Source organism: Cebus imitator, unplaced genomic scaffold, assembly GCF_001604975.1.
Source record: "Cebus imitator isolate Cc_AM_T3 unplaced genomic scaffold, Cebus_imitator-1.0 Scaffold179, whole genome shotgun sequence".
NCBI classification, from domain to species: domain Eukaryota; kingdom Metazoa; phylum Chordata; class Mammalia; order Primates; family Cebidae; genus Cebus; species Cebus imitator.
Window position 1 is genome coordinate 553,523 of NW_016107494.1, and position 14,847 is coordinate 568,369.

Consider the following 14,847-nt stretch of genomic DNA (forward strand, 5'->3'; position numbering starts at 1 on the left):
GGATGAAGATGGAAACCATCATTCTCAGCAAACTGACACAAGGGCAGAAAACCAAACACCGCATGTTCTCACTCATAAGTGGGTGTTGAACAATGAGAACACAAGGACACAGAGAGGGAAATACCACACACTGGGGCCTGTTGGGGGATAGGAGGGCTAAGGGAGGGAAAGCAGAGGGTGAGGGGATCGGGGAGGGATAACATTAGGAGAAATACCTAATGTAGGTGATGGGGGGATAAATGCTCCAAACCACCATGGCAAGTATATACCTATGTAACAATCCTACATGATCTGCACATGTACTCCAGAACTTAAAAGTATATATATATATAAAAAACCTCCCTACTGTTTTCCATAATGGTTGCAGCAATTTATATTCCTACTGACAATGTGCAAGCATTCCCTTCTGTGCACATCACCGCCAGCATTTACTATCTTTTGACATTTTAATAGTAGCCATCCCATCAGGTGTGAAATAACACCTCATAATAGTTTTGATTTGCATTTCCTTGATTATTAATGATGTTTAGCACCTTTTCATATACTTGTTGGTCATTTTTATGTCTTCTTTGAAACAGTTAAAAAGCATGGAAAAGCTTGGCAATGATTTTTTTCAGATATCACACCCACAGCTTAGGCCAAAAAGCAAAAATTAATAAATGGGACATATCAAACTAAAAAGTTTTGCACAGCACAGAAAACAATCAACAAAATGAACTAACAGCCTATGGACTGGGGAAACAAATGTAAGCCATATATTTGATAAGGGATTAATATCCAAATTAACTGAAAAGCTGGGAGTGTTAGGGGCATTTTGACATTATTTTTTCTGATCCATGAATCTTTTCTTATCCAAGATAAATATCTTTCCATTTATTTGTGTCTTCTTCAGTTTCTTTAATCTATGATTTATACTTTTCCGTGTCTCTGCAAGTACTTTGCCCACTTTATAACTGGTTTATTTGTTTTCCTGCTATTGAATTTCATGGGTTCCATATAAATTTTGGATGTTAACACCTTGGGTGTGATATCCAAAAAAAAAATCATTACCAAGGCCAAAGTCCAGGAACTTTTTCCCTATAGTATTTTCTTGTGATTATATAGTTTAAGTCTTACATCTAGGACTTTTAACCATTTTGAGTTGACTTATGTATGGTGTAAGGGTTTAGTTTATTCTTTTACATGTGCAAATCCATTTGTCCCAGTACTGTTTTTATTTATTTAATATTTTTTTCACTTCTGTTTTAGAAACAGGAGGTATATGTACAGGTTTGTTACTAAGGTATATTGCATGATGCTGAGGTTTGGAGTATGAATGAATCTGTCACCAAGACAGTGAGTATGGTATCCAATAGGTTTATCAACCCTTCACTCTTCCCCTGTCGTAACTGAGAATATATGATATTTTGTTCTCTGTTTCTGTGTTAGTTTGCTTGGGGTTATTGTTTTCAGCTATATCTATGTTGCTGTGAAGGACATGATTTCTTGTGTTTTGTGTGTGGGGGGGCTACATAGTATTCCATGGTGTAGTCATATCAAATTTTCTTTCCCCAAACCACTGTTGATGGATACCTGGGTCAATTCCATGTCTTTTCTCTTGTTAACAGTGCTGTGATAAATATATGGGCCCAGAACCATTTATTGAAGAGATTATCCTTTCCTCTGTTGCGTGCTCTTCTTTTTTCAAAGATTAGTTGACCATATATGCTTGCATTTATCTCTGGGATCCCTCCTCTGTTCCACTGGTGTATGTGTCTGTTTTTATGCCATATGTTTTAATTACTATAGCTTTGTAATATAATTTTTAATCAAAAGTATGTACCTCTTAGTTGTTTTATTTTTTTATGTTTTGTCTCAAAATTGTTTGAACTATCCAGGTCCTCTGTGGTTCTACACAGATTATAAGATTATTTTATCTTTTCCTATCAAGAATGACATTGAGTTATTAATAGGATTGCATTTAATCTGTATATTGATTTTCTTATGAGAATTTTGATATTATTCTGATCCATGAACCTTTTCTAAGATGGATATCTTGCCATTTACTTGTTTCTTCTTTAGTTTCTTTAATCAATCTTTTATAGTTTTCAGTGTACAGATCTTCTACTCCTTTAATTTTTTGCTAAGGTTTTTTAATGTTATAATAAATGGGGTTTTCTTAATATTTTTTGACAACTAGGTCATTATTTATGTATAAAATACTTGTATTTGTTAGTTGATTTTGTATACCATAACTTTACTGAATTTGTCTATTATTACGGTATAAATTTTATATAGTAGATGTGTGTTATTCCAACATCCTTACTGCAGTGCCTGTGGACAGATCATGGCTACTCCAGGTATTCCCGAATCATAAACAGTTTTTAATTGTGATGCCCTATCAACAGACCCACAAAATATTGTCTATTTCAACCCCCCTCTGACCTTTCCCATTATACACACATACAAACACACACACACATATTGGATAGAAATGCGTAAAAACTGGAGTTTTGCTTGGATATCAAATTGTTAACATGAAGCTTACCATTCACCCCATCTCTTCATAGGCATGAGTTAAGGTAAATCAAATTTTGTTTGGCAGAGACACAAATATATTTTGTCTTCTTGAATATAAGCTACTATTACATGGGTGTTTTTAAAAGGTTTAACATGTACAAATAGAACATGCAAACACAGACCATATTCAGGGTTCCTCCATTCTTACATACTTCTTACATGCTTCTTAACTTCTCTAAGTGTTGTTTCTTTCTCTCTAAAAGGAAAATTAGTTGTCTCAAAGCTGTTTTAGGTATTACCTAAGAGCCACTTCATAATGCACCACACATGATAATTATTAACAGATCATCCCTGTTTTGCTCCTTTCCAGATTTCTAAATCTATAGTGTTCTCGGTAGCTCATGGATCTTCTGCAAGAGTCTAATACTTAATACTTATGTTACAGAAGAATTTTACGAAAGCTGTTAAGTTATCCACATTGTATGAAATTTGAAACATACATTATCACTAAACATCAATGTAAATGAATCTCCATTCTTTTCTTTCCTTTCAATTGATAATATAGAGGTCTTTCCCAAATTACAAAAAAAAGTATAAATGTATTTGTAAATACAAATGTACACTTATACACAATACACCAATTGTATATGTATATAATACACAATGTATACCTTGCATCATATGTGTGTGTGTCTGTAAACATAATATATCTATATACATGTATAGCATACATTAAGGTTATTTGAATGTTTGTCATTGTAGACTGTTCCTATATTTACCTAAATACATTAAACCAAAACCTATGTGTTTAATAAAATATTGGTTTCAATAAAGAAGAATAAATACATCTTTGGATTCAGCTAAATGGTCATATGTTTCAAATGTTTTTAAATAACATTGGTTGGTTTAGCTGTAGTCTTTGAACTAAGTTATATAGCCCTGTGGATTAACAGTGTAGCTCGTGGTATGATTTAAAACTAACGTAGCTCATGGTATGATTTAAAACTATCTATTTATCTATCTATCTATCTGCAATCACCCACACACATAATCTTTATCTAATGTACAGTGAAAAATCTCATTTCCAAAAAGACTCTCTGTTGATTTTCATTCTTGTTTGCAAATATTTGATTATCTCAGCCATTAATTCATTAGATGCCCAGAGGCTTCAGGATAACCTCTGGGTCTATGCACAATACTAGGTTTTTATATAAATATTATAGTGTTTTTATAGCAACTAAAAGAGATAAGTAGTATTTATATTTTTATAGATGAAAAAACTAAAGTATACAAAATATAATGTCTTGTGCAAGATCAAGCAACTATTATTTACAAATTAAGATTTGAACTGAAATGTGTCTTACTCCAAAAGTGTATCTCTATATCTCTCTTTAGCACTGGGGAGACATGATACGCTTTAAGTTTTATTGAGATGGCATAGATATGTTTGTAAAATTGTGGCTTCAGTTTTCCATCTTTTTGTATTATGCATTTGCCCAAGCACCCAGTAAAGAAAACAAGAATGTATCTTGGAAACTGCATGAGCTTTCATGCTTTCTTCCTATAAACAATATTTTAACCTGTGTTTGTCTTCTCTTCAAAATAAAAGAAAAAGTAATTTGTAAACTAAAAGTCATTAGAAGCTAAACTTAGAACTTCATGAAGCCTCTTGGGTGCTCAGCTCAAAGGATAAAACTGTGCCGTGTTAAAGGCCTGCCCCTTTGTATTATAAAAATAAACAAATCTCAGCAAATACTCCCCTTTTGACATACTGTTATTCTTTGTTGAGAGAAACTCACTTGTCTATATCTCATTCTTCTCTTTTTCACTCTTGACTAGAAATCTGAATCAATGCATAGGTCCATCTATGTTTTTGTGATTGGATATTCAGGACAGAGAAAAATCATAGGTGGCAAAAGGTCTCAGGAAAGGGTATGTATTCACACATTTTTTTCTTTGTTTTAGTAAAGACAAACCTAATATATAATCCTCTGAGTTGTAATGTATGAAAGTTTTTTAATGAAGCTGTTAAGCATTTCAGTGGTGGGCTAACTTTTTCCAAATCCTAGTTGAGAACATTTTGAAGTTAAGAAGACATGCTGCAAATAAGAATATAGAATTAAAAAATACCTTCCAAAATTCATATATTCATTGTATATTCAAATGGTTTCTCCAGAATGTTATTTCCATAAGAACTCTTTCACACCAACTCTGTGCAAACTACATGCCTATATGTGTTATATCCTAAGAATTCAATATAATAAATAACAATTATTTCCTTAATATTTCACTAATTGCAATGAAGTAGACCAAGAAAAAGGGGAATTATTATGCTTGTCATGAAAGGAATATTGTACAGAGTATGAGATTAATAAAAATAATATAACCGATAGTGCCTACAGGAGAAGGAAACTGTCTTTGAAACAGTGCTTCTCCCTCAAAGGCATGCAAGTACAAGAGTGTGTAGTTTCTTCTCAGTACACTTTTTATCCTGACATGCTTCAAGTTGGGCAAGAGAAGACACATGGAATTTAAGCTGACAGGAATCAGAGGAAGATGAATGTAATAATTAGTGTTAGTGAGGTTTCTGATTAAGTTGGAATTCAAAACACTATAATAGAAACAAACATACTGTACTGTGTTCTCTAGAATTAATCAGCTGTCTTAGCATAAAACCAGAACATATATATTATACAGTGCTACATTATATTATTTTATGGCAGGAATGATGGGTAAAGAAAGAAAATGAGGCATCCTGAGTAGCCTCCATTAAGGCATTGATCCTACAACCCTGTTCTGAGCATGTGTATATGACTATGTCTTGAAGGAGATGTTTTCCTTACTTATATATAATAATACATCTGGTGGAATACAATAATTTGATAATGTTTAAGTAAATAATTCTAAACAAAGAACATATATATTATCAATTTGGGATAACCTTGAAATGTAAAAAAAAAAAAAGTTTTCTAATAAATATATATAACACAAGCTCTATAGAGAAGTATTTTTAAAATTATGTTCATTAGGATCCTTGTCATAAAAATCAATAAAATAAAAGTCCTAGAAAAACTATTGGAACATTGTGAGAAAATAATGATACCTGGACTAAAAATCTCAAATCTCTTCCCATTTCCACACCATGCCCTTTACTTGACAGCCATATGGCTTAAAACAACACAAACTGAAATAATATAGGTTTGAAAAGACCAGAAAGGCCTCAGATGTCAAAGAGAATGTTTGGGAAAACATCACAAATTTTGCTTCAGTCAGAAAAAAATTTTCGTCCTAAATAAGTTGTGCCCAGCACCTGGATCATAGAAGTTGCTCAATAAATGTTTGCTGAAGGGGTTACATAAATGATGTATGTTTGCTTGCTTTTTGTTATAAAACAATCTGTGTAATTTGATAATTTTCATAATTAAAAAGAAGGTATAAATTGGATTGACGCAGAAGTGAGAATTTGTAGAGTACAGTGTGGGATGTCAAGAAGCAAGACATTCTATAAAAAATGTTGATAGGTATGGGAGGATACTGGTATCTTCTAGATAACGAGGTACACCCAAGATGCTATAAAGAAGGTCCTGAAAGCACAGACCACAAACACTGGGCTCTTGATGACTTACTACACAAGTTAGAGGCTCCACCAAATGACCAGCAGAGACCAAAACAGCAATGGTGTATTCAAGGAACAGAGGTGAGCTGGCGGTTATCAGTGACCAAATACATTAAAAGGAAAGAAAGCTAACATGAGGATATCTTCCATCACAAGTATAAGCATCAGATTGAAAGGAAAATTATTTGTTAAAGGTACATATTTCTACTGGATAAGAGTAAATAGCTTGACTACTAAAAAATAACAACTGGTCTGGTGCGATGGCTCACACCTGTAATCCCAGCACTTACGGAGCTGGAGGCGGGCAGATCATGAGGTCAGGAGATAGAGACCATCCTGGCCATGGTGAAACCCCGTCTCTACTAAAATGCAAAAAATTAGCCAGGCATGGTGGTGTGCACCTGTAGTACCAGCTACTCAGGAGGCTGAGGCAGGAGAATCGCTTGAACCCAGGAGGCAGAGGTTGCAGTGAGCCAAGATCTCACCACTGCACTCCAGCCAGGGCAACAGGGTTAGACTCCATCAAAAAAAACAAAAAACACCAAAAGAAAAAAACAATCCTATATATAAAGTCGATATGAATTATGTGATAACTGTAAACAAGGCAAAATAATTAACCCAAATAAAAATGGTTATTATTCATATAATTTGCATTTTCTTTTGGGGGAAGAAATCAATCTTGAAAGAAGTTGATACTGACATGTCCAGCGTATCCATGTGACTATGCAGACAGAATATCATAAACATAAGATGTAACTGGCAAGCATTCAAGCAAGCAAGAGTTTGGATTGTACTTACCTGCGCGCACACACACTCTCACTCTGTCTTTCTCTCTCTTTCTCTCACTCTCTTGAATAAGAGACTTGACACTTCCGGCTTTTACAATTAATAATTTCTTTTTCTAGATTTGTTGGGAACATGGAAGAAAGAAATCTAACCGTCATCAGGGAATTTGTCCTTCTGGGACTCCCCAGCTCAGTGGAGCAGCAGCACCTCCTGTCTGTGCTCTTTCTCTGTATGTACCTGGTCACCACCTTGGGGAACATGTTCATCATCATGACCACTGGCTTTGACTCTCACCTCCATTCCCTTATGTATTTCTTCCTTAGTAACTTGGCCTTTGTTGACATCTGTTTTACGTCGACTACTGTCCCCCGAATGGTAGTGAGTATCTTGACTGGCACCAAGACTATCTCTTTCGCAGGCTGCCTCACCCAGCTCTTCTTCTTCGTTCCTTTTGTGAATATGGACAGCCTCCTTCTGTGTGTGATGGCATATGATAGATATGTGGCAATTTGCCACCCCTTACGTTACACTGCCATAATGAACCTGTGCCTTTGTGTCCAGCTAGTGGCTGGACTGTGGCTTGTTACCTACCTCCACGCCCTCCTGCATACTTCCCTAATAGCTCATCTGTCCTTCTGTGCCTCCAATATCATCCATCATTTCTTCTGTGATCTCAACCCTCTCCTACAGCTCTCTTGCTCTGATGTCTCCTTCAATGTAATTACCATTTTTGCAGTAGGAGGTCTATTGGCTCTCACACCCCTTGTCTGTATCCTCGTATCTTATGGATTTATCTTCTCTACTGTTCTGAAAATCACCTCTACTCAGGGGAAACAGAGAACTGTTTCCACCTGTGGCTGCCACCTGTCAGTAGTGGTGCTGTTTTATGGCACAGCCATTGCCGTCTACTTTAGCCCCTCATCCTCCCATACGCCTGAGAGTGACACTCTGTCAACCGTCATGTATTCAGTGGTGACCCCGATGCTGAATCCCTTCATCTACACCCTAAGGAATAAGGATATGAAGAGAGGACTTCAGAAAATACTTTTCAGGTGTATAGTCTTTCAGCAGCAATAATGACCTCAGGGACTGAATTAAATAATACTAACCTGGTGATAAGAAAATGTGACTAAAGGCTCATAACAATGATAAAAGAAACCAACTGCTATTAAATGTCTCCCTTATGCTGGAAATTGTGTTAAGTACTTTATATGAATTATCACATTAAATCCTCTGAGTAAATATATAAAAACTACATAGCATTCTTTATACAGAAAGTGAATCTTAGGGAAGTTAAATAGTCTGCATACAATTCACAGCTGATAAATAGTTTCTGACTCCAGTACACATATACCTTAGTGATGAAAATCTCTGTGATATAGTCCCCAAATGCTACCAATCAAGATACATTTTCCTAAACTTCTTGTCTGTGAGTTCAGATTTAGAATTAAAGGGACATAAGCTCGTATGTTATTTCCACAACGTGGTAGAATATCAAGGTTCTCACTTTTTAAATAATAAGTCATCTTAAAAAATCACTCAAATAATTTATTCAAGTTTTAAAGTATGTATGCTTTCCTCCAATGCCGCCTCACTTCATATACAGTCAATGATTTTATTCTATTGACTCATGTCCTTGTCATGTGTGTCCCTAATCAATCTGAGGCATGGAGGAACTCAGAATCTCCCAGCCATCTTTATAGGGCAGAGGCTAGCTGATATCCCCAATAACTAGGAGTGCTTTGGGTATACAACATTTTTAAGGAAGAGATCAGGCTCTCAGCTGTGTTTTTCATGTGAGGAATACATTAATTTCCTTCAAAACAAAGCCTCATGCCCAATTCCTTGGGTTTTATTTTATCTTGATTTCCTAACAAAAATGAATGTACAATACGCAAAAATAATTATATTTTAGGTCATTCAATTAAACAGACTCCATGTAAGATATTAACCATCCAATCCAATCTAGTTGTGTATTCAACCTATTCTAGTTCCTTTCTACAATTTCACATTTGAGTTAAGATCATTTCTGCCTGTCCTTTTCTAGAATTAAAATGTCTGCTCTTAGACCTCTGTAAATAATTTCTTGAATGAACACATGTACAATACTTTTAGAACCTTTTAAACACACACATACACCCTTTTTTCAAGGAAGAACAAATACATGCATACATAAGAAAATTTAAATCCATTCAGGGAAAAAAATGTTTCTTCAAAAAAGCAAGAATGTTGACATAGATATTTTAGCTCTTCTAACATGTATACCTAATGTATAATACCAAATGGGATCAAAATATTACCTATTAGTTACTATGCTTATTACATGAGGTAAGAAATAATCTGTATACCAAACTCCTGTGACACTCAATTTACCTGCACAAACCTGCACATGTACGCCTGAACCTAAAATAACAGTTTAAAAATGTAAATTCTCAGAATATAAATAAATGAATAAATAAATGCATTGGTGAAGCAAATTGTAACTTCAGTTTTTTCCAATAAAAATGGATATTTGCTTCATGTGTCTGTAGTGAAAAGATTATGTCACAGAAGTGAATTCAATCCGTCACTAGAGTGTAGGTGTAGAAAACTGTTTAAGATGACAAATTTTGGCGTAGGACATTGCTAGGGTTTGAAGACCATCCATGTTAGGCTTTCAAATATCCCACAGGCCAGTCCCAGATTGGGCAGCCCTATTACCCCATGATATCAAATATTATATTAACAATGGTAATTTCATCTAGTAACGATAATATTATACTCTTCATTCTTACCATCTTTCCTGTCTTACCTGAGTTAGTCTACTTCTCTACATTAATTTGCATTTTCTTTTATCAGTTTTAAATCCTTAAAACTGCATTACAGAATCATAGCAAAGCTCGAATCGTGTCGTAACTCTCCAGAATGAAAACAGTGATATAAGCCTAATTGTCTGACTCCTTTCTTCTCTAAATAGCCAAAATAGCACAATTATGTAACAGGGGAAATACTGTATCCTCCTCTCAATAATATTTTCTAAAATTTCACCTGCTTGGTGATAATAAACATGAGCAAAAACATGGAACAATGGAAGACCATAGGATCTCAGATTCCACCGTTCACTTAACAGCAAAGTAGAGGCTGCTGCTCCTAAATGTCCTACTTCTAGCTTACAGGTTTTATTTTTAAATTTAAGTTTAGAAGAGAAAGGAAGAGAAGAAATGAAAAGAGACATGTGTGGGCAATAAGGAAGGAAGAAGTGATACTGAGTGCTGGCAGTGGAGGTATAGCAGCCCCCAGCATACTGTTTTCCATAAAGGCTATACTAATCTACATTCCCACCAATAGTGAAGAAGATTCCTTTTCCTCTATATCCTCATCAATTTTTTTTTATCTTTTGACTTTTTATAGTAGCCATTCAGACAATGTGAGGTGACATCTCATTGTGGTTTTAATAGGCATTTCCCTGATGATTAATGATTTTGAGCATTTTTTTATACATCTGTTGGCAATTTGGATGTCTTCTTGTTACAAATGTCTATTCAAGTGCCTTGCTCATTTTAAAAATCGGGTTATTTGGCAATTTTCTGCTGCTATTTGAATTTCTTATATACTTTGAATATTAACTCCTTATCAGATGAATGGTTTGCATTCATTTCCTCACATTTTGTAGATAATCTCTTCATTCTTTTGGTTGCTACCTTGCTGTACATAAGATTTTTAGTTTAATTTAGTAGTACTTGTTAATTTTAGCTTTGGTTGATTGTGTTGTGGGAGTCATATCTAAAGGATTATTGTGCAGATCAGTCATGGAGCTTTTCCTCTGTGCTTTCTTCTATTAGTTTTATAGTTTCTGGTCTTATGTTTACGTGTTTAATATATTTTGAGTTGATTTTTGTATATGGTGTGAGATAAGGGTACAATTCTATTCATCTTCATATGGATATTCAGTTGTTCCAACACCATTTATTGAAGAGATGGTCCACACATTGTGTGTCCTTGGCACTTCTGTGAAAGGTCAATTGACCATGAGTGTATCAATTTACTTCTATGCGTCTATTTTTATGCCAGTACCATGCCATTTTTGATTACTGTGTCTTTGTATTGCATTTAAAAATTTATTTTATTTTTAAAATTGACATAAAATAACTGTACATATTTATGGAATACACAGTGGTTTTTTGATATATATAATATATAGGTATCAGATCATGGTAATTGACATATCCATCATCTCAAACATTTATTACTTATTTTTGTTGAGAACAATATCATCCTTCCATCTATTTGAAACTATATATTATTAAATATAGATATTCAACAGTGCTATAGAACATTAGAACTTGGGGGCTGGCACAGTGGCTCCAGCCTGTAATCCCAGCACTTTGGGAGGCTGAGGCAGATGGATCACCTGATGTCAAAAGTTTGAGACCAGCCTGGCTGACATGGTGAAACTCTATCTCTACTAAAAATGAAAAACAAAAAAGAAATTAGCCAGGCTTGGTGGCCCATGAGTGGTGGCACCCATCTATAATCCCAGGTACTCAGGAAGCGGATGGAAGAAGAATTGCTTGAACCCAGGAGGCAGGGTTGCAGTGAGCCGAGATTGCACCACTGTATTCCAGCTTGGGTGACTGAGACTCCGTTTCCAGAAAAAAACAAAACAAAACAAAACACCCAAAACTTATTCCTCCTGTCTAGCTGTAATTTTGTATTATCAAAACTCTTCTTGAGTTTTTCAATTGTTTATCATAATCCTCTCCCTACCCTTCTCAGCCTCTATTATACTGTTCCACTTTTTTATTTCTAAGAAATTAACTTACTTTTAGCTTTCACATATGAGTAAGAACACAAAGTGTTTACTTTTCTGTCCCTGGCTTATTTCACTTAACACAATTACCTCCAGTACCATCCATGTTGCTATGAATAACAGGATTTCCTTCTGTTTTTTATGGTTGATCAGTATTCCATTGTATAGATAATCTGCATTTTCTTTATCCAGTCATCTGTTGTTGGGTACCTAGGTTGATTCCATAGTTTGGCTAAGTGAATAGGGCTGCAATAAACATGGGATTGCAGATGCCTCTTCAATATATACTGATATATCCTTTCCTGTGGATATGCCCAGTAGTGGGATTGCTGGATCATATGGTAGCTCTATCTATATTTTTTTGAGAAACTTTTCCTCTGTTTTCCTTAGTGGCTGTACTAGTTTACATTGTCACCAACAGTGTATGAGAGTTCTCTTTTCTCTGTATCCTTACCAGCATATGTTATTTCTTGTCTTCTTGATAATAGCCATCGTAACTAGAGTAAGATTATACCTCAATGTGTTTTTAACTTGCATTTCTCTGATGATCAGTAATGAACATTTTTTTCATATATTTGTTGGCCATTTGTATGCCTTCTTTTGAAAAATGTCTGTTCTAGCCAGAGCAATGAGGAAAAAGAAAGAAATAAAGGGCATCCTAATTGTAAAACAGGAAGTCAAATTGATACTTGTTTACAGATAGCAAGATCTTAAGTAGAAAATCCTGAAGACTCTACCAAAAAACTCTTAGAATTAATAAACAAATTCAATAAAGTTGTAGGATACAAAATCAACATATGAAAACTGGTAATGTTTCTATACACAAACAATGAACTAGCTGAAAAAAATCAAGAAGGCCATCCCATTTACAATAGCTACGAAAATAAAATAAAATACCTAGGAATAAATTTAACTGAGGAGGTGAAGGATCTCTACAAGAAACACTACAAAACACTGATAAAAGAAATTGAAGAGGATACACACAACTGGAAAGATTATTTACATTTATTTTATATTCATTTGTTAGGATTGCCACACTACCCAAAGTAACCTACATATTCAATGCAGTCTCTAGCAAAATACCAATGACATTCTACACAGAAATAGAAAGAAAAATCTTAAAATTTGTATAGAATCACGAAAGGCCCCAAGTCCAATGCAATCCTGGGCAAAAATAACAAAGCTGGAGGCATCACACTACCAAACTTCAAAATACAGAATAACAGATATTGGGGCCGACTTGAGGGGTGGGGGGAAGGAATGTGACAATCAAAAAACTACCTATAGAGTATTGTGCCTATTACCTGAGTAGCAAAATAATCTATACACCAAACCCCTATGACATACAATTTACCTATATAATAAACCTATACATGTACTCCTGAACCTCAAATTTAAAAACAATATAAGTATAAAACTATTGTAACCAAAACAGCATAGTACTGGCATAAAAACAGAAACATAGACAAATGGAACAGAATACAAAAACCCGTAAATTCATTCATATATCTACAGTCAACTGGTTTTTGACAAAGGCACCAAGAGCACTTACTTCCAGTTCCCTCATGTCTTGTGGTGGAAATTCCACGTGATCGGTATCTTCAGCCCATTTCTGCAGGATTCCACGGAAGCCCTAGGCAGGCCTGCAACACAAGCCACCAGGGGCTAGGGCAAGGCTTCAGCAGGGCTTTGCTGAAGGCTCCCTCCAGAAGCCACTGCTGTGGCGCTTGTGCTTGCCTAGATCCTCGCCATGGAGGCGGCGGTAGAGACTCGGACCTTTTCCTTGTTGCCACGCTCTGCACCCTGTAGTTTGGTCACGAGGGCCACTTCCCCAGGGCCACTTCCACCACAGACCTGCGTGTTCCAGCCGCACGGCCCTGACACGTGGTGGGCGCTCACTCAGGACCCACCCCAGAGGGCCTGGTGGCCCCTCCCCTTTCCCCTCCTCCCACCCCCCCCCGTGCCTCTCTCTTTTTCCCTCCCCTTTACCATCCCACCTGCACTTCCTCCACCTCCTGCTCCCCTTCCTCCATAGCCATGGCTGCCATCTTGACACCTATGGCCACAAAGAGTGCCTGCCTTCCCTGGCCCACTTTCTCCCACGCAGAACCTGGCAACAGCGCAGACACTGTGCTGCCACGCATCGCTCTAGGTCGGGATGGCCTTGAGCTCCCAGGGGTCATGGGGCTGCCAAGGTCAGGCAGCCACAGGGGCCTAAAACTTTGTAGAGATAGAGACAATAACAAAGGTTTCTGGCAACAGAGAAAGATGTGAGTAGCTCCCAGGTGTTAACCACTTGGTAAAGGTCCACTGTAGGCCACATATGAAGCCATATGCTAAAGACAGAAATCTACCCCCATCAGTGATAGACTGGATAAAGAAAATGTGACACATATACACCATGGAATACTATGCAGCCATAAAAAATAATGAGCTCACATCCTTTGCAGGGACATGGACGAAGCTGGAAACCATCATCCACAGCAAGCTAACACAGGAACAGAAAACCAAACACCGCATGTTTTCACTGATAAGTGGAGTTGAGCAATAAGAACATCACACACTGAGGCTTGTAGCAGGTGGGCAAAGGGAGGGAAGGCATTAGGACAAATACGTGATGCATGCAGGGCTTAAAACCGAGGTGACTGGTCAATAGGTGCAGCAAACCACTATGGCACATATGTAACTATGTAACAAACCTGCACATTCAGCATATGTAGCCCAAAACTTAAAGTAAAATATATACATACATACATACGTGTATATATATGTATATATAAAATATTTTATATATACATACATATACATATATACACACACGCACAAACGTATGTATGTGTAGAAAGAAATCTACCTTCACAATGCACAGCTTAGTCAGGGAAGACGGTAAATATCAAAGAGCTGGAGAATGTCAAATCACAGCGAAAAAAGTATCATCAGAGAGAGGCCAGTGGGGCTAGGAGAGCATCTAAGGAGAGAATTGGAGCTCCTCTGAAGCATTCTTAGGCCAAGGTGATCCACACTACGTGCACCACAACAGGAAATAATCATTACAGTAGGAAGCAAAGCAGACTTAAAATCACAGAGAGTTGAATATCCAGACATATAGGATCTGAAATTGTTATTGGGAGTAACATCAATTTTCTTGGCTGTTGTT

The 14,847-nt window shown here is 36.2% G+C and overlaps 1 protein-coding gene across 2 annotated transcripts in view; it reads left to right on the forward strand.

The window, feature by feature from the left end:
* Positions 1-6,689: 6,689 nt before the first annotated feature.
* Positions 6,690-14,847, forward strand: part of LOC108315863 (olfactory receptor 1C1) — an 18,840-nt gene continuing 10,682 nt past the window's right edge. The window contains exon 1 of one of the 2 annotated variants that reach the window (XM_037744564.1): positions 6,690-7,605. In XM_037744564.1, the coding sequence (XP_037600492.1) occupies positions 7,034-7,605 (572 nt within the window). In that variant the 5' untranslated portion in view covers positions 6,690-7,033. Of the gene's footprint in view, positions 8,058-14,847 lie in introns of those variants that run through there. The other variant, XM_017545439.1, reaches the window with a different exon arrangement.